This window comes from Zea mays, chromosome 9, assembly GCF_902167145.1.
Source record: "Zea mays cultivar B73 chromosome 9, Zm-B73-REFERENCE-NAM-5.0, whole genome shotgun sequence".
In the NCBI taxonomy this organism is placed as follows: domain Eukaryota; kingdom Viridiplantae; phylum Streptophyta; class Magnoliopsida; order Poales; family Poaceae; genus Zea; species Zea mays.
Genome location: NC_050104.1, coordinates 145,582,223 through 145,602,415, shown reverse-complemented (window position 1 = coordinate 145,602,415; position 20,193 = coordinate 145,582,223). Strand labels below are relative to the sequence as shown.

General features: G+C 47.3%; 2 protein-coding genes across 8 annotated transcripts; one reads left to right on the top strand and one right to left on the bottom strand.

Annotated features, from left to right (window-relative positions):
• Positions 1 to 2,653: 2,653 nt before the first annotated feature.
• Positions 2,654 to 6,409, top strand: LOC100280228 (uncharacterized). Of its 6 annotated transcripts, none has more exons than XR_004852458.1 (4): positions 2,654 to 3,120; positions 3,232 to 5,077; positions 5,167 to 5,328; positions 5,888 to 6,409. XR_004852458.1 is itself a non-coding variant. In NM_001399068.1 (3 exons), exon 2 carries the CDS (start codon positions 3,460 to 3,462, stop codon positions 5,062 to 5,064), a length of 1,605 nt encoding a protein of 534 aa, NP_001385997.1. In that variant the 5' UTR covers positions 2,931 to 3,120; positions 3,232 to 3,459; the 3' UTR covers positions 5,065 to 5,077; positions 5,167 to 5,439. The 6 variants fall into 6 exon arrangements, 2 of the variants coding, with proteins under 2 accessions (NP_001385997.1, NP_001385996.1); XR_004852459.1 differs by having other exon boundaries at positions 5,879 to 6,409; XR_558264.4 differs by having other exon boundaries at positions 3,232 to 5,328.
• A 1,845-nt stretch (positions 6,410 to 8,254) lies between these two features.
• LOC100272911 (uncharacterized) lies at positions 8,255 to 11,495 on the bottom strand. 2 transcript variants are annotated; one of them, XM_008660028.4, is made up of 2 exons: positions 10,993 to 11,495; positions 8,255 to 10,301 (listed from the first exon to the last, which is right to left on the bottom strand). In XM_008660028.4, the coding sequence occupies exons 1-2, from the start codon at positions 11,207 to 11,209 to the stop codon at positions 8,560 to 8,562; spliced, it is 1,959 nt and encodes a 652-aa protein (XP_008658250.1). In that variant the 5' UTR covers positions 11,210 to 11,495; the 3' UTR covers positions 8,255 to 8,559. The 2 variants fall into 2 exon arrangements, with proteins under 2 accessions (XP_008658250.1, NP_001140835.1); NM_001147363.1 differs by lacking the exon at positions 10,993 to 11,495 and having other exon boundaries at positions 8,267 to 10,290.
• Positions 11,496 to 20,193: the final 8,698 nt, after the last annotated feature.

Here is a 20,193-nt window from a genome sequence, read left to right as displayed (position 1 = left end):
GCACTAATGAGGCTAGGTTATCGGAAGCCCTTGATTCTCGTTTTGGGATTTCACGAGGAATCATAAGGGTACATAAAAAATGACTTTATGTCAACTGGAGAATTATGTTATTTAAAAGCTACAAGTGTCGACACATACATCTCAGCAATTGTATATGCACTCCAAGTGATCCAAAAGACTATGGCCATAGCAGAGCATGAGTATGCTCACACTGGATCTTGTTGAGTGATACAATGTTGCAGAGATAGCCTTGCTCACCGAAAAGAAGTGTTAACTTATTTTCACTTCAAGGTATCTTACTGTGGATACAAGTTTGTTTTCATGGACTTGGAAACAATGAGGTGGTGAGAAAGCATGGCTAGTAGCAACTGGGTTTATACGCAAACCCAAGCATTATTTTAATGCTATAAATTCTCTTCTACCGTGAGTGATAAAATTCCGATACAATACAAAAGGCAGTAAATCATCTATCTGTGCAGTTGATAGATGTAGCGACAACATATGCATATGTGGTCACTGAATTATGGTATTTATGGAGTCTTGAAGGATTCCAAATACATAATAACCAATCACAAATTTATAATGCTTGGAAATTCTTTATGACTTAGAGCATCTTGGTCAAATATGGTACATTCGACCTAGTGAATCCTTCTTTCTGGAAGGATACACAAAGTATGGTATGTTCAGTGTAAATATGTGCAGCATATTTTAAACATACATTACTTATCGACAGAGTTCAAGATAGTGGGTATGAATTGAAAGAGATTTCCAATTCAAAGTAAACTATCTTAAGTATCTTGGATACAAAGTTGTCTATATCCAACACATATTGAAGAAATTCAATATGAAAGAGTCATGGTTGTTTGATTCTTTCAGATCATGAGATGTGCTATTGTATCTTGCAAGAGCATCCGGCCGGATATTGCTTTGCAAAGATTTGCTAGCTAACAGCACATGAGATCGAGTTATGATCTCCAAGTATACTCATGCTCTCCTTATGTTTGGATATACTGATCTTGGATATCTATAGAAGATCCCCAGGTACAAGATCAATGACATACTTCTGGTAAGTTGGACCTACTGTTTGATAAATGTTGATCAACAGAGATTAATGGTCACTTACACTAATCATTCTATAGTACACTTCGTGGGATTGTACAGAATGATATACTACATACTGAGGGTATGTGGTGGTCATGATTTTATATCATTGACCTTATTATCTATGGAGATAATATTACTTTGTGTTGTTTAGATGAAAACAAGTTACGAACTAAGTCTCTACCTTACTCCACATTTTATATGTGTTTGAGAGCAGGTATGAGATGACTTAGTAATTTGCAAAGATCAGGGGGAGTTTCCTCTTGATCGGAAGAACTTGTTTATACATCATGTTGTACTCTTTTCTTTGCATGAGTTTTCTCCTGTTTGGGTTTTCTCATTCAAAGTTTTTAACGAGGCAACATCAACACAAGCCTATGTCGTATCATCTATTTTCTCGTAAAGGTTTTCGAGGATGATACATTATGGCATAGTTATTGTTGTATTTGAACTAGGTGATGAGTTTATCTCCCTAGAGTTCAAATGGATCAACAATAGAGTATGACTACTCTCCTTATTTTTCCCACTGGGTTTTTAAGGAGACTCAGCTGATATGTTGATTTCTCAGATTTTCTGGCAAGATTATTTTGGAGAAATATTAGCCTGAGTTATATGTCTCGTCATTTATTTTCCCCACGGGGGTTTTTGAAATGATGACTATAGACATATTATTGTTCTTTGGGCTAGAGGTCCATTGGAGAACAATGTCGTATTGTGGTTCAATTGAACCACTGACCATTATCCATAAGGATAATTGAGCTTGTGTTGTTCAGATGGAAACAGGAAAATAGAGATATGAATATCTTGCAAACAAAGTCTTGTGATAATCTTGTTGATCTATTCACAAAATCTCTACCATACTCCACGTTTCAGAAATGTGTTGAGGGGATTGGTACGAGAAGACTTAAGTGTTTGTAAGGATCAGGGAGAGTAATTCTCTATGATATTTGACCTGTTTTGAACCATCATATTATACTCTTTTCTTTGTATGAGTTTTGCCTTATTGAGGTTTTCTCATCCAAAGTTTTTAACGAGGTAATATCAACTAAGCTATATGCTTTATCATTGACTTTTCCCCACAGAGGTTTTTACGAATGATGATTACAAGCATATTTTCTTTTGGAGTTCGTGTGAGATTATTCTCATTATCCAAAAGACATTGTGTACTCCTTATTTTTCCCACAGGGTTTTTGAGGAGATAAGATCTTGGAAGAACATCTGACAGATCATCAAATGAAGTTGGATTGATCAAGGGGGAGTGTTACAAAATATTATATATGTGATCAATCCAAGGGGTGCGACAGTTTTTCCCAAGAGACACACCTCTTGGGATACACTCCTTCACTTGTATACAAGTGTAATGATCTGTGGAATACAAACAACGGTTCTGTCATTTTGTCTCTCTCTCAATCTCGTTACCACTGAGTGAACTCTAACAAAGACAAAGGGAAGTAGATGGGTCATGGGGTGGCACTGTGGCAGTAACACACCGACACAAAAAGATGCAAAAACAAATCAAGCAGGGATGCGCGAGCGCGAGCCCATCACCCCCGCTGGCCGCACCACCCCACGCGGTCTCGAAACCAGGCACAGGGCAGGCAGCCGCGCGGGGCCGTCTCCCCTTCCGTTCCGCCTCGCCGAAACGACAGACAGACGAGTTGCTCCAGCCGTCACCGTCAAGTAACGGACCCCCACCCCAGCCCCGCGTCCAGGGCCTCCAGGCTCCTTCTGGGGGAGGCCGCGGCTCACCGTGTTGGCTGCGCCCCCACCGTCGCCTCGCCTTAAACTCTCCCCGCCTCCGTTACCGTCTTCCCCCTTCCCACCTCCCCCACCCGCTGTGTTCATCCATCGACCGCGCGAGCCCCCGCCCGCCGATTCGACGACGTTTGATTTTTTTTCATTTGATTTGATTGTAACGTACCGCAGCAGGAGGAGGGAGGGATTCTTGGACCGTTGTTCGGCTGGATGGTGGAGGCGGTTCGTCGATTTGAGAGCTCCGGGTTTCTTGGACCTGCGTAGGTACGTGCACCTCTCTCGGCCGGATCGGATCTCTGGTTCTGTGGATTCTTCCTTCTTAGATTTGGGTCCTGGATGGTGGGTATTGATCCGGTTTTCCGCGTGATTTGAAAGGTAAAAGCACCACCCCCCCCATTTCCTCTCGGCTGGCGGATGGACGCGAGGGAGGTGTGAAGCCTGGTCGCTAACTGATGCTCGTGGAGCGATTCGGAGGAGAGGAGCGCGCCGTGCGGAGGCGGTGGAGGAGGAAGCGCCGAAGATTTGGGCAGAGAAGCGACGGAAGGGGAGCAGCAGGCGGACGAGGAGCGAGCCGCCAGGAGGACGACGGCCGCCGCCGCCGCCATGGGCGAGTCGCTGCTCACCGCGCTCTCCATGGACACCACCACGGCCCACCATCCACACCAGGGCCCTTTCACCTTCCTCTCCATGGACACCGCCTCCCACGACCACTTCGACCTCTTCCTCCCGCCACAGGGGCCCTTCCGCCGCTGCCTACATGCCGCGGCGGTCGCCCCCCCTGACATCAACCTCCCCCTCACCGCCGACCCGTCTCCGCCACCTCCGGCGTCGCACGACGCCAACGTTGACGTGCTAGATGCCGGCCTCGGCGGCCCGCAGCACTACGACTCGGATTCGCCCGCTGCTGCCGGGCCTGTCTTGGCCCCAGCAGCAGCCGCGGCCACCGTGATCGCCGTGTCCCACACCAAGGGCTCCGGTTCCAGCGTGGCGCGCAAGTGCGTCAAGAGGAATGATAGCATTTGGGGAGCGTGGTTCTTCTTCACCCACTACTTCAAGCCAGTCATGTCCACCGACAAGGGTGGCAAGGCGAAGGCAGCCACCACCGGCGGGAATGGTAATAGTGCCAGTGCCACTCTGGACGCTTTCCTGGTGCAGCACGACATGGAGAACATGTACATGTGGATCTTTAAGGAGCGATCGGAGAATGCCCTGGGGAAGATGCAGCTGAGGAGCTTCATGAATGGGCACTCGCGCCTTGGGGATCCACAGTTCCCTTTCAGCGCAGACAAAGGGTTTGTGCGCTCACACCGGATGCAGCGCAAGCATTATCGTGGGCTCTCTAACCCGCAGTGTATTCACGGGATCGAAATCGTGAGGGCGCCAAACTTGGCAGGTGTACCTGAGTCTGATTTAAAGAGGTGGATGGAGCTCACCGGGAGGGATGCCAATTTCTCGATCCCAGCCGAGGCAAGTGATTTCGAGTCTTGGAGGAATCTGCCGAGCACGGAATTTGAGCTCGAGAGGCTAGCAGCCGTGGTTCCTACAAAGAGTAGCTCACATGGGCACCACAAGAGGTTGCTGAACGGTTCTGGCCTTAACCTATCGACACAACCATCCAATCACAGTTCTGGGGATGCCATGGAGATCGCAACCATCTGTAACAAGCGCAGGAAGGATTCCTCACCGTCTGCAACGGAAGAGGACTGCAGCAATTCGAATTCAGACAAGGCCCAAGACATGGATGTGAGCCACACCTTTGAGCCATCATGGATGAATGACTTCACAGGTGTGATGCGCCATGCTTCTGGACCAGTAACTGCCGCAAAAACAATATATGAGGACAGCAAGGGCTACTTGATCATTGTTAGCCTGCCTTTCTCTGATTTTCAGAAGGTGAAGGTTTCATGGAAGAATACTCTTACGAATGGGATTGTTAAGGTATCTTGCATTAGCGTTGGTAGGATGCCATTATTGAAAAGGCATGATCGGACTTTCAAGTTGGCGGATCCTTCTCCTGAGCATTGCCCACCAGGAGAGTTTGTCCGGGAAATCCCACTGCCTACCCGGATCCCTGAAGATGCCACTCTGGAAGCATACCGCGATGAAACGGGGACAGGCCTGGAGATTATTGTCCCAAAGTACCGTGTTGGCCCTGAAGAACATGAGGTGCATGTGTCCATGAGACCGCCCTCGTCATGGTGCCAATGAAACTTGTTCCGAGGTGTGTGATGGATGATGCCCTTGTAGTAGTTACTGGTCCATCCTTGTTAGTGCTTGACTGATGTTTTGTTTTCTCCTAACCCTATATAGCTCGAGGGGAGACACATCTGGTGCGGAGGTTCCCTGTTGTTACCATAAGGCTGAGGCTACTGTCCGAGAAACGCAGCTCAGTTTTGCCAATTTTGATGGGGAACAGTCCTAATTGATTCAAGCATTCTGGTAGTTGGCATTGCAGCATTTGGAACGTATTAGGTATATGCTATAGATCACAAGGAACATGTCTGCATTATGTTTGTCTGGGGGTGCATAATGTATCATAATTTGTTTTCACGGTGTCAAAAGGCTAGCTTATCTGTCTGCTGGATGTGCTGCAATCCGTGCATCACCTGACACTAGCAATCTGTTTATTCTACTGAATGGCTCCTGGATATATATAGGGCATTTGTCGTTTTCTTTAGCTTGACGTTTGCTTTGTGGGTACTGTTGGGAAATTCATCTCGAATTGATGGAAACTAGGGGAAAAAAAGGAGAGCTTGCCAGTGTCTTTAGGATTTGTCAAAAAGTTTTAACGGGGATTAGTGGTGCTGTAGCACTCTGTCTAGTTTCCAGGAATTTCTGGAAGGCAAGTGTAATCTGTTGTAAACTGTATCTTATCTGTCACCAATATAGAATTGGTCATGGCCTATCAGCAATGCCTTGTATGCTCTTACCATTCAGCACATTTTGTACTGTACTGATGAGCCACGGCCCACGGGTGGTGTTGTTGGGTTCAATCTCATGAGATGATTTATTCATCCTGAAGCTTTTGCAGGTCTATGGGGTTAGGTTTGCTGTTATGTTTCTCAAGACTTCCAATTGATCCCGTTGAGACGACAAAGTGAACGCTGACACAACGGTTTCTAACGCTTCCCTTGAAGTGACAAGATGTTTGGATACTTTACTTTACCCCAGAGAGGCAGGGCCTAGACTCTCTCCAGCAAGGTGCGCTATATGCTCCTCTACTCTATATTTAGCGCATGGTGATCAACTTTTTTCCTCCAACAACGTGCGCTAAAGGGTCCGGTAAAATAGAGGACGTCCTCAACCACCTCCAAATGCAGCGGCTCCTCTATTCGTGTCTCTCTACTTCAGCTCCGCTAGAAATGTACAACAACATGCAGTATAATAAGTATTGTAGCTGAATTAATGAAGAATAAGTAGCAGCAAGCAATATTATTAGGTGTCTGCTCAAATATGTATAGTAATTTTTTTAAGATCTGCCAAGGAAACTTTGTAATAAAAAGGTGTACTATTTTAGGTGAAGAAAATTAATATACATCGTATTTTAATACTAGATATACAAATGATATTTTTCTGTGTGTGTCCAATGCGGAAAAAAGAATGTAGAAAATAAAGTCTGGTAACACTATTTATATAGAGGATGAAATTTAGAGGACGCTGTTGGAGTAGAAAAAAATATAGAGGACGAAATCTTTTAGAGGATGCTGTAAAGGACACAGAATATTTCTTTAGAGAATGAAATTTAAAGGACATTGCTAGAGACAGCCTAACCGGCCAGGTCGACGACACCCTGGCTCCCTCCCCTGCCCGCGTGTGCTCCATTGCGTCCCATCTTATTCTTATCAGGTTATCAGCCACGCAACGAACGAAAGAACGCATCGTTTTCCAGTGCCGGGCAAGTTGGCGTGTTGTTTTCCTTGCCCCCCTTTCTGCCAGCTCTATGGATGAACCAAGACGATTGATCGAATGATCGGTGCGTGTCAGGGGTCGCGCTCGTAGGCGACCGGCCCGGCGTTGTCACTTCTGCTCAAGTCGCTTACAAGGCACGTGCTAGCCGTCGATGCACGTGCTAGCCGGACGTACCGCTACCATAGTGTTTGTTTCGGTTGTTCGTAACGCGATTTGTTTACGGAGGGTAACGTGTCCCGTTTACATTGAGTTTGTTTCGAGCCTCGTGTAATCGGATCCTAATGCGTCTATATGATGTACACCTGTAGCATAATACTCCAGTTGAAATGTTATTGTGAGTACCATTTGTGGCACTAGGCACGGCCGAATGGTTCGGCCCTAATGACCGAACGGACCGGCCCACGCGTGGATGGTCCGCCCTTAGACGCGGACGGTCTATGATTAGATCGGATTAGTCGTAACTAATCTCTTTTCCGCGTGTGTTTATCTATCTAAACTCGTGGTTACTGTTAGAAAACGTCTCGAAACGAGTCCAGATCTCCCCTTATATATGTTTTCGTGTGGGCTTGCTTTAAGGAGATTGGCAAGCAGCTAGCGAACGTTTTACATACAGATGATTATTGTTTGCACGCTTCTTAAAAAAGGAATACCGTACCCATGAATATGTATGAACACAACGGTTTGTAACGTTCCCACGAAAGTGACATGATCTTTGGATATCCCACGCCCCAGCGATTTGTGATGGACAATTCTCCCTGCGTGCCGGTGGAAAAAGGATTGCCGGTTTGACGTCACCATGCCTACACGGCCTATTCTGTTAGTGCCTACACAGCGGCCACATGGGCACGGCTTCATCATCTCCGTCCCCTCTCAACGTTGTAGGAGATTTTTCTGTTTAGTGGCTTTACCGAATTTCTTTCGCGTCAAGAGTTTCAGTTCGCGTCAAGGTTGGCTTTAGCAACGAAACTAATTTTTCCCTCGATCGCTTTTAATCCCCTCTATTTTCTTATTATTAGCAAACCAGCCCCGAGAGGGAAATCCTCTATTTTCTTACTATCAGCAAACCAGCCCCGAGAGGTAAATGTAACCCGGGATGATTCTCAGTGATCAGGTTTCCAGTTCGATGGAAACTTGGTATACACGGTATATTACTAAAACTAGATTTTAACACCAGTGAAAGGAGATGGGAATATTTTAACACTACAGAAACGAGATTGTTCCCACCAGAAACGTGACCACATTCCTCGGCTACTTAGGGCTGATTTCCCAGCTCCCGGTTACTTAGGGCTGATTGTTAGTTCAGTCATTGGTAGAATATTTGGTCCCAAAACATATACTGAAGGACTTTTTGCTTGTCTTCCAGTGCGCTGGTGTGTGCACACATTTCATCACCAACGAGTTGACTCTGGCTCTGGCGGATTTTGGATACTCTGAAGCACACGGGGTGTTCAGGAATGGCAGAGGTATGGGATGATTGGATGCTAGAACGTGCATAGCGAGAAAAACAAACAGTATTACATACTGATATATTTATAGACTCCTGAACTCGCGGAGGCGGTTACAGTAACACTAGGGTTACTATTTTACTAAGCCTAATGGATATGCCTCACACTTTCACCCTACTGAACCTACAACCACTTGACAACGGAAACAGAGAACACCCTGCAGGTGTTAACCCCAGATTATTATCGCACACACAGATTAATACGCCTTCACGAGTTCACGTAGCACACTCTCTAGCTGCACCGCACGCACAGAAGCTTCCCATCCAGATCATCACCGTCCATGGCTCGCTCAGTCGACCTCCTCAATCTTGGGCCCGGCGCCGCTGCCACCTCCGTTGCCGGCGCCACCGCCGGGCACATCCTCGTCCATGCCCGCAGCGCCCGCGCCGCCCTGGTACATCTGTGAGATGATGGGGTTGCAGATGCTCTCCAGCTCCTTCATCTTGTCCTCGAACTCCTCGGCCTCCGCGAGCTGGTTGCCGTCGAGCCACTTGATGGCGTCCTCGATCGTGTCCTCGATCTTCTTCTTGTCATCGGCGGGCAGCTTCGACGCGATCTTCTCGTCCCGCACCGTGTTGCGCATGTTATACGCGTAGTTCTCCAGCGCGTTGCGGGCCTCCACCTTGCGCTTCACCTCCTCGTCCTCGGTCTTGTACTTCTCCGCCTCCTGCACCATGCGCTCGATCTCTTCCTTGCTCAGCCGGCCCTTGTCGTTGGTGATGGTGATCTTGTTCTTCTTCCCCGTCGTCTTGTCCTCCGCCGACACGTTCAGGATGCCGTTCGCGTCGATGTCGAAGGTCACGTTGATCTGGGGCACGCCCCGTGGCGCCGGCGGGATGCCGGTCAGCTCGAACTTGCCGAGCAGGTTGTTGTCCTTGGTCCTCGTCCTCTCACCCTCGTACACCTGGATCAGCACGCCGGGCTGGTTGTCGGAGTAGGTGGAGAACACCTGCTCCTTCTTGGTGGGGATGGTGGTGTTCCTCGGGATCAGCACGGTCATGACACCGCCTGCAGTCTCCAGCCCGAGCGAGAGCGGCGTGACATCGAGAAGGAGCAGGTCCTGCACCTTCTGGTTGCCCTCGCCGCTGAGGATGGCGGCCTGGACAGCGGCGCCGTACGCGACGGCCTCGTCAGGGTTGATGCTCTTGCACAACTCCTTGCCGTTGAAGAAGTCCTGGAGCAGCTGCTGCACCTTGGGGATACGGGTGGAACCTCCGACGAGCACGACGTCGTGGATCTGTGACTTGTCCATCTTGGCGTCGCGGAGGCACTTCTCCACGGGCTCCATGCACTTCCTGAAGAGGTCCATGTTAAGCTCCTCGAACCTGGCCCGGGTGATGGTCGCGTAGAAGTCGATGCCCTCGTAGAGCGAGTCGATCTCAATGGTGGTCTGGGCGGTGGAGGAGAGCGTCCTCTTCGCCCTCTCGCACGCGGTACGCAGCCGCCGGAGCGCCCTCGGGTTGCCGCTGATGTCCTTCTTGTGTTTCCTCTTGAACTCCATCACGAAGTGGTTCACCAGGCGGTTGTCGAAGTCCTCGCCTCCCAGGTGGGTGTCACCAGCCGTGGCCTTGACCTCGAAGATGCCCTCCTCAATGGTGAGGATGGACACATCAAAGGTGCCACCGCCAAGGTCGAAGATGAGCACGTTCTTCTCGCCAGTGCTGGTGGCCTTCTTGTCGAGTCCGTAGGCGATGGCGGCGGCCGTGGGCTCGTTGATGATGCGCGTGACGTTGAGGCCGGCAATGACGCCGGCGTCCTTGGTGGCCTGGCGCTGCGAGTCATTGAAGTAGGCCGGCACGGTAATGACGGCGTTCTTGATGGTGGTGCTGAGGTAGGCCTCGGCGATCTCCTTCATCTTGGTGAGCACCATGGAGGAGATCTCCTCGGCCGAGAACTTCTTCTCCTCGCCCTTGTAAGTCACCACGATCATTGGCTTGTCGGCGGGGCCTGGGACGACCTTGAATGGCCACATCTTCATGTCCGCCTGCACAGACGGGTCCGAGAAGCGCCGGCCGATGAGTCGCTTGGCATCTTCATGGAAGAAACACAGAGCGGTTAGGCAATACAGTTGATGGATAATTACCGATTTCTGTGCTACTTTCCTCCCATTTGGAGAAAAAAATTATGAGTGTAATAGTGTAGGAGTTGCAGTATCTCAGTGGTCTGAAAATTCAGACAATAATCTTACACCACGTCAGACAATAATCTTACACCAGTGACTAGTACAGTAAAAAGAAAATTAACTAAAGATGATTCATGATTTTTCTATAGCTAAACGATGATCAAATAACCCTTTCATAAACAATAACAAAAAATAATCATCTGACATACATGTAAAGGGTACTATTAATATTTTACAACTAAAAATCCTATAAATATTTTGTAATGATCTGTTGAATGAACAAAGGTAAAAAAAAAGGAGTTGCTATTTCAAGACAAACTTACATAGCAAACTAATGTAATTGAAACGATAAACAGCAAAAAAAAAAAGGTTTTACAACTCAAAATTATTGTGAAATTGTGATCTAGATATATCTAGAACATGCAACAAGTGATTCATGAGCTGCCGCAAAAATAGAGTGGGAGCAGAGCATGACTCAATGACTGCTGAGAGGCAAGTATCAGCGAAAGCCGTGGCGATTGTTTTTATTTCTAAAATATTAAATAAGAGGAAACTGAAACTATGGAACTAGAATTATTCAGGGGAAGAACATGGGCATACCGAAGACGGTGTTGGTGGGATTCATGGCGACCTGGTTCTTGGCGGCGTCGCCGATGAGCCTCTCGGTGTCGGTGAACGCCACGTACGACGGCGTGGTGCGGTTGCCCTGGTCGTTGGCGATAATCTCCACCCGGTCATGCTGCCAGACCCCGACGCAGGAGTAGGTCGTGCCGAGGTCGATGCCGATCGCCGGGCCCTCTCCCTTGTTGCCCGCCATCTCTGCTAAAGCCCTGTGACTATGAGCGCGATTCGAAATGGAGGAGGACTACTTTGTGCTTTTTCTGGCCGGTTCGCTCGCTGATTGATGCTTCGCTCTGCTACCTGAGTTGATCGGAGTGAGGCGGATAGGTGCGTCCGCTTAAATACAGGCGTAGGGCGGGGAGCGGTGGCGTTCGGGAAGGTTCGTGTAGTGCGGTGATGTGGCGGTGCGAGCGCGGCCCGGCGCGCGGGCGACGTCGTAGGCGTGAGCATGAGCGCAACCGGCGGAGGGTTCGGGCGCGCACGGGACCTCTCCAGAACAGCGCAGCGCGGGGTTCGTGCGGCTTCTATTGTATCGTTGCGACGGGACGCTGGGTTGCGTTGGGTTGGTGCTGGCGGGACCTGTTGGTGCAGGGGCAGACGGAATGACGGGATGAGCCGATCAGGCTCGGAAATTTTCGGTGAGTGGCTCGGCCGCTCGGGTGACTTCTGGCACCAAGTGGAAAAACGCTCGAAGAGTCGAAGTGTGTGTTTATTCTCTCGAACCATCTGAACGGATTGGTTACCTTTTCTTTCTTTCTTAGGACTAGTTTATTAACCTTATTTTTCTAAATGATTTTATTTTTTTCAAGATAACGGCTACTTCGAGAACCTCAATTTTCCACAAGTTTTTTTTATTTTCTCAAGAAAAATTAGTTTATTTTTTCTTTAGAAAATAGAAATACCTTAGCAAAATAAAGTTTCCAAACTAGACCTTAAAAAATTGCATTTAGTTATTAGGGGGTAGATCCGTGTTATTCCGCGCATAGGCTAGCGTAAGATAAACATATTCTATTGTATTTTTGAAGTTTTGAGACAAAATAACTATAATATTAAAGGATATTATAGCATTTTTTTGCCGAGAAGTGTTTGGTTGTAGTGTAAGAAGCCCTGTTACATAACATGGTTTTGTAGATACTATGGTATTTTTGAAGTATTTAAAACTCTACGCCAATCCAATTTTTTTGTCTATGGCTAGCCTTGCACATGTATGTTAAACACATATTGCTAAGTGTGATGTATAAGATACAACAGTTATGTTATGATATTTTAAAACCGTAGTATTAAAAATCATAGTTTTGAAATACTTTACTTCTAAACACACCCTAAACGCCACACCAATCATATTTGATGGTACAATACAACAGTTATACTACACAAACACGTTAGCAAGTCAGTGTGATGAACCCACCTATAAAAATAAATTTAAAATTAAAGTAGACCATCCCCATAAAAAATAAAGTTAAAACTAAATTAGACATATGACCTACGTACCATATATTAAAGTGCAGATATTGTACTCTATTTTAGCTAAAAAGTTGAAAAATGAGTTAAAATGAGATATGTCCCTTTTTAATAACTCGCTCGATCTTCTTCAGCTATGAATTGTTGCGCAGCTTGCAGCTTTCGTGCCCATCGTCGATCAGGTGCGCTGCCGTACCTCCCTTTCAATGCCCGCTCAGTGTGCACGACGCGCCTAGAATCTTGTCAAGTTCCCTCGCGAGGAGGCGACGTTGGTGGCCGCCAAGCAGTTCTTGCAGGGTCACAAAAAGAAGATAAACTGTTTGGTCATCTTTTATCGCAAGGATAACTGTCGATTAATGTGTTTGCCCACATCATTTATAAAGCCCTAAAATTGGTATAATAAAAAAATAAAATAAATACATATATTGATATAAAAGTGTTTTGGAATCTATGGAACCCTTGGAGATTTATTGATTTTTTTTCTTTCCTTATGCATATTCGAATAATGAAATTAAGGTAGACAAATATCAAATAAATAAATACAAAAATATGCATTACATGCTGAAATTATTACTGTTGCACTTTGTATTCCCATTTGTGAGACAAGCTTAAGTTAGGGAACTAGAAATTAAAAATAGAAATAGAAAAGAAAAGAGAAGAAAAAGAAAAAGAATATGTGCTATAGGAAAAATAGTAATAATAATATATAAATAAATATATCATCTTATACTGGTATTTTAATTGTGCACTTGACCTATGTGTAAAACTCACTAACAAATTCAAATTCAAATGGTAAACTTTGAAATGGAGAAAGGAATGCAAAATATAAAAGAAAATAAAAGGAGAAACTTACCCACTAACCTGGGCCGAAACCCCTCCTACAGCCCACTACCGATGTCCCTTTCCCCCTGCTCGGCCCACGCTACCTCCTTTTCTTTTTACCAGTGACACTTATACGCGGGTCCCACTAGTCAGCCTCACAGCGATATGGCCGGGCGTGGGCGCAGTGGCTTCACGATGGGGCCTCCCCGTCAGACTCGTCATCAACCTCGCGACCGCGTCTAGGCTCTGTTTCCATGTTCGCCGAGCACAATCACCGCGCGGGTGTAGCAAAATCGTCGCCCGCCACCCTCTTAAGTCCACATTCGCGGCAACCGTGCGCGCCGAAATCATCGGGATCTCGCCCTATCCTTTGATTCCGTCGTCCCTGCGCCATGGCTCCATGTCCGTGCTCCGCACGCGACGATAACAGCGCGCGACCGAGATTCTCGCCGGTAGCAGTCAACTGATTCGCGCAACGACCTCCGCTGGATTTCTGGGCGCTATAAAAACGTGAGCAGCTACCCCCTCGCCATCCTTATAGCTGGGAAACAGAAGAAGAGACCGAGGGAGAGAGAAAGCAAAGAGTGCCACAGCCGTGTGCGCCATCGCCTAGCTTCGCCACGCACCGCGGGGAAGAAAGTCGTGGCCGCCGCGTCGAAGCCGAGCGAGAAGGAGAGCAGGGAGAGAGAGAGAACTCGATGGCGCCGTTGGGGAAACCCGTGGGGCCGTCATGAGTAGCTCGCCGGGGTGCGCGCGGATTTCGTCGCCAGATGGGAGGAGCCACCGCACGGCTGATTTGGGGGAAGAAGAAAGTACTCGCACCATTGGATCTCCGACCGATGGAGGAGATTTGATCCCAAGGTATCTCTTCGTCAAATGAATATGGGTCGTTGATCGATGGATGGTGGGGCGTGAGGTGATCCTGGCGTTTTAAAATCTCGGGCATTGATCTCAGATCCTAGGGCTCTAGATGCGTACCCCTTCGACCCGCACACAAATTGCAAGCTAGCCCCTGTGTTCTAACAGAATTAACCCGGAGTCCTAATCTGTTATAAGTTAATTACGCAGAGGCCCTGAAATTTATGTATAGAACCCTGAACTACTCTGGAATCGTGTGCGCAGTCCAGGAATATAAGAAAACAGGAAAAGAGATTTAGAAATCGATTTTTAATATAAAATTAATTGCAGAAACCCATTTAATTCATAGAAAATTCATCTTAGCTCCTTTTTAGTACATTCCAGTTGCAAAAATTTTATATTGATATTGTTTATCATCTTGTAACCCTGTTTTGTCATGACACCTAGATAAAAATTATCCACTTGATTTATTCTATTCTAAGTGCTTAATAATTTCAGAAATTCATAACTTAACAACCGTAACTCCGAATTTAGCGGTTCTCGATCCCACGATCTCGTAGCTTCGTATAGATTATTATTACGTAGTTATTCTTATGTTTGATGTGATGTTAATTTTGCATATACCATGTTTGTTGTATTGCTACGACTAGCAGTGAGGACACGTGTCACCTGAAGAGCAAGCTGGTACCTGGAATCTCAAGTCCCAGGCAAGTTGTGACCTTGATCACTTCTTTTACCCACTCATGTTCTAATTAATCATAATGATCTGCATAGGTTAATTTTTATGGGACCTAATAGGTTACCCTAGTTTGTCTATCTTTATGCCTTGTTTACCACTGAACTTTTTGGGTAGTACTTGCTAGTGCTATATGTGGTTTTGGGCATTGAGATACACATTATTCATGATTATACTTTTGTTATCCGTTGTTATTTACTGTTTATGTCAAGATCATTAATGTTAATTGGAACATAGAGCTTAACTTGAGAAACACGTGCCACCACAAGGGTTTATGGACGCCCTTGGCTGATTAATTAGGAAAGCTAGTGGAGGACTACCTTACCTGAAAGGGGCAAGGGCAGTAGGGGAGTGGTCAGTGTAGGGAGGTCCTTGGTTGATTTTGCTGCGATGGCGGTCAGGCAAGAACCCTGCATTGGAGCTTCCTATAAACTGTAGCGGGTTTTCTGAAGCTACTGGAACTTTGTAAAGGCCTCGTAGTGTTACCCTGCCTCGCCTCCTCGGTAGAGGTGTATGGGAAGTCGCGATCCGTTAGCAGATGGGTAACATGACTTGTGGGTAAAGGGTACCACCTCTGTAGAGTGTAAAACTGGTATACTAGCCGAGCTCACGGTCATGAGCAGCTCAGGACTCTCTGATGATTAATTTATGGAACTAAATTCAATTTGTCATATGCATTGCATCGTAGGTGATGTTACTTTTGTTCTACTACTTAATTGGGTTGGTATTTACTTATACTTAGTAATTGCTAATAAAATTTTGACCAATTTTAAAAGCAATGCTCAGCTCTAACCATCCTCTTTGGTAAGCCTTACACTTTACGTGAGCTCCCACCTTTGGCGAGTTCATGCACATTATTCCCCACAACTTGTTGAGCGATGAACGTATGTGAGCTCACTCTTGCTGTCTCACACCCCCCACAGGTCAAGAACAGGTACCGCAGGATGAGGTGCATGGAGGATGCTGCGATGAGTTCGTGAGAGATCTAGGCCGTCGTCTCCCAATCAACTTTGGGTTGCTGGACCGTTGTCTCCTTATAATATAATTATTTATTTATTTTGTATAGAACTCCTTTTATATAGTAAAGTTGTGACATTCGATCCTGTGCTATGATTCATCATATGTGTGAGACTTGGTCCCAGCACACCTGGTGATTATGTTCGCGCCCGGGCTTTGGACCCCTAAAACCCGGGTGTGACATCATTTGACCTGGCACGACCACGGTGGAATGGTGGAAATTGGTGTTTTATAAGAATAGATAAAATATTTTTAGATCGCTAGTTAGATTAGAAGAAGTATAATGACTTTTTTAAATGGACGGTAATAAAAACTATAGAAACCAGTGCTTTATAGGAGTAAAGATTTCATTTATAGATTACAAAATGTTTAGTAACATAAAAAAGGATTAGTACATAAACTATAAATTATATATATATATATAATTGTTCTTTAATTTATATGGTTTTATTTGGAGAAAGTAGAGTTAAAAAACATATAAATTTTATAGGTAATCTCTACCCCTTTAAAGCACGAGTTTTCACTATCACACGTCACGCACGAATCACATATGTGAAAACAATCACACTAAAAATATATTTAGGTAAGTCTTATCTTTTATATACACCATCAATAGAGAGCACTTTGCCCCTTCCTCCTCCTCGACATCATCTTATATTAACCCCCATCACAGTCCCACCTCCCTCCCACCATGCGCCACCGCCACCCCCCGGCCTATGCTACTGCCCAGCGCCCCCCTGTGACGATGCCAAGATCTGAGCAACAGCAGCAGCGACGACGACCCACGACATCCTGCACGCCAATGAGGAGGAAGCTGCACGTCGACAGTGGGATGTGCAATGTTGTGCCACTGCAAGGGTTGGTGTAGGGATAGGGCAGCCTATTGCTCAACTCCCTCATCCCATGCGCCCTCTTCTACTAGTTCACCGCCGCACCTGTCTATGTTGCTGCCCCGGCATCGGTGCCCCCCAATGAGGCCGAGCCAATGACGGATGGCGGCGACGACGGTCCCGCGGCATCCTACACGACGAGGAGGAGGCACCTGCATGCCAACGGTGGAATGCACAACATCATGCCACTGCAAGGGTTGGTGAAGGGACGGGGTGACCTGGTGCTCCACTCCTTCATCTCTTGCGTCCTCTTCTACATATTCCAACTCTATATAGAATGCAACTGCCCGCGCCGGCCGAAGCTCGCCTCGGGCACCGGCCTCCAACGCCATAGCTGCGACAACTGCGGTGGAGTCAAACAAAATCGGAAGCTTGCTAGGCTATCCGTCGGTCAACCACTCCATGAACTCCGCCTACATCATTTGTTGACACGGTGGCGGGGCAGGCCCTCTTCTACTGGCTCATCGAGACGACTGGCATGCCCGTTGAGTCTACGTCGCTCGTGTTGTGGCTCAACGACAGGCTCGAGTGCTCCTCCATTGGCTATGGCACGTGAAAGGGAATTAGGCTTACACCTATTTCCTAAATGATTTTGGTGGTTGAATTGCCCAACACAAATAAATTGGACTAACTAGTTTGCTCTAAGTGTATAAGTTATACATGTGCCAAAGGTTCACACTTAGCCAATAAAAAGACCAAGAATTGGGTTCAACAAAGAGAGCAAGGGATAACCGAAGACAGCCCTGGTCTGGCGCACCGAACTGTCCGGTGTGTCACCGGACAGTGTCCGGTGCACCAGGGGACTTCACGCTGAACTCCTCACCTTCGGGAAAATCCAGAGGCGCTCCGCTATAATTCACCGGACTGTCCGGTGTACACCGGATAGTGTCCGGTGCCCCAGGGAAGAGCGACTCTGGAACTCGCCAGCTTTGGGAATTTGCTCCGCTATAATTCACCGGACATGTCCGGTGTACACCGGACTGTCCGGTGAGCCAGCAGAGCAACGACTACTTCGCGCCAACGGTCACCTGCAGAGTCATTTAATGCGCGCCAGAGCGCGCAGAAGTCAGGCACGCGCGAAGTGGCGCACCAGACACTCTACAGTGCATGTCCGGTGTGCCACCGGACATCCAGGCGGGCCCAGCAGTCAGAGCTCCAACGGTCGGAACCCAACGGCCTGGTGACGTGGCTGGCGCACCGGACACTGTCCGGTGTGCACCGGACTGTCCGGTGTGCACATGCGACAGACAGCCCCACCAAACGGCTAGTTTGGTGGTTGGGGTTATAAATACCCCCAACCACCCCACATTCAAGTCATCCAAGTTTTCACACTTCCAACCACTTACAAGAGCTAGACATTCAATACAAGACACACCCAAGTGATCAAATCCTCTCCCAATTCCACAAAAGCATTAGTGACTAGTGAGAGTGATTTGTTGTGTCCTTTTGAGCTCTTGCGCTTGGATTGCTTTCTTCTTTCTCATTCTTTCTTAAGATCAATACTCACTTGTAACCGAGGCAAGAGACACCAATTGTGTGGTGGTCCTTGCGGGGAAGTTTTGTTCCCGGTTGATTTGAGAAGAGAAAGCTCACTCGGTCCGAGGGACCGTTTGAGAGAGGGAAGGGGTTGAAAAAGACCCGGCCTTTGTGGCCTCCTCAACGGGGAGTAGGTTTGCGAGAACCGAACCTCGGTAAAACAAATCCGCGTGTCACACTTCTTATTTGCCTGCAATTTGTTTTTCACCCTCTCTCGCAGACTCATTTATATTTCTAACGCTAACCCGGCTTGTAGTTGTGATTAACTTTATAAATTTCAGTTTTGCCCTATTCACCCCCTCTAGGCGACTTTCAATTGGTATCGGAGCCCGGTGCTTCATTAGAGCCTAACCGCTCGAAGTGATGTCGGGAGAACACGCCAAGAAGGAGATGGAGACCGGTGACAAGCCCGCTACAAGCCACGGGAAGGCTTCATCGGAAGAGTCCCACAACAAAAATAAAGGGAAGGAGAAGAAAGCCTCCTCCCACAAGTCGCATCGGAGTGGCAACAAGAAAAAGAAAATGAGGAAGGTGGTCTACTACGAGACCGACACTTCATCACCTTCCACCTCCGGCTCCGACGCGCCCTCCATAACTTCTAAGCGCCATGAGCGCAAGAAGTTTAGTAAGATCCCCTTACACTATCCTCGTACTTCTAGACATACTCCATTACTTTCCGTTCCATTAGGCAAACCTCCAACCTTTGACGGTGAAGATTATGCTAGGTGGAGTGATTTAATGAAATTTCACCTAACCTCACTCCACAAAAGTATATGGAATGTTGTTGAGTTTGGAGCACAGGTACCATCTGTAGGGGATGAGGATTATGATGAGGACGAAGTGGCCCAAATCGAGCACTTCAACTCCCAAGCCACAACCATACTCCTCGCTTCTCTAAGTAGGGAGGAGTACAACAAGGTGCAAGGATTAAAGAGCGCTAAGGAAGTTTGGGACGTGCTCAAAACCGCGCACGAGGGTGATGAACTAACCAAGATCACCAAGCGGGAAACGATCAAGGGGGAGCTCGGTCGCTTCCGTCTTCGCCAAGGGGAGGAGCCTCAAGACATGTACAACCGGCTCAAAACCTTGGTGAATCAAGTGCGCAACCTTGGGAGCAAGAAATGGGATGACCACGAGGTGGTTAAGGTTATTCTAAGATCGCTTATTTTCCTTAACCCTACTCAAGTACAATTAATTCGTGGTAATCCAAGATATACACTAATGACACCCGAGGAAGTAATCGGGAATTTTGTGAGCTTTGAATTTATGATCAAGGGCTCACGGAAGATCAACGAGCTTGACGGCCCCTCCACGTCCGAAGCACAACCGATCGCATTTAAGGCGACAAAGGAGAAGGAGGAGTCTACACCGAGTAGAACACCCATCGACGCCTCCAAGCTCGACAACGAGGAAATGGCGCTCGTCATCAAGAGCTTCCGCCAAATCCTCAAACAAAGGAGGGGGAAAGATTACAAGCCCCGCTCCAAGAAGGTTTGCTACAAATGTGCTAAGCCCGGTCACTTTATAGCTAAATGTCCTATTTCTAGTGACAGTGACAGGGGTGACGATAAGAAGGGGAGAAGAAGAGGTACTACAAGAAGAAGGGCGGCGATGCCCATGTTTGTCACGAGTGGGACTCCGACGAAAGCTCTAGCGACTCCTCCGACGACGAGGACACCGCCAACATCGCCGTCACCAAGGGACTTCTCTTCCCCAACGTCGACCACAAGTGCCTCATGGCAAAGGACGGCAAAAAGAAGAAGGTTAAATCCAAATCCTCCACTAGATATGAGTCTTCTAGTGATGATAATGCTAGTGATGAGGAAGATAATTTGCGTACTCTTTTTGCCAATTTAAACA

Bases quoted from the DNA above. Each gene is read 5' to 3' on its own strand.
- LOC100280228 (NM_001399068.1), top strand. From the start codon at position 3,460: ATGGGCGAGTCGCTGCTCACCGCGCTCTCCATGGACACCACCACGGCC.
- LOC100272911 (XM_008660028.4), bottom strand. From the start codon at position 11,209: ATGGCGGGCAACAAGGGAGAGGGCCCGGCGATCGGCATCGACCTCGGC. The intron at 10,302-10,992 runs GTATGCCCATGT...TCTTCCATGAAG, and splicing joins TCCCACCAACACCGTCTTCG to ATGCCAAGCGACTCATCGGC.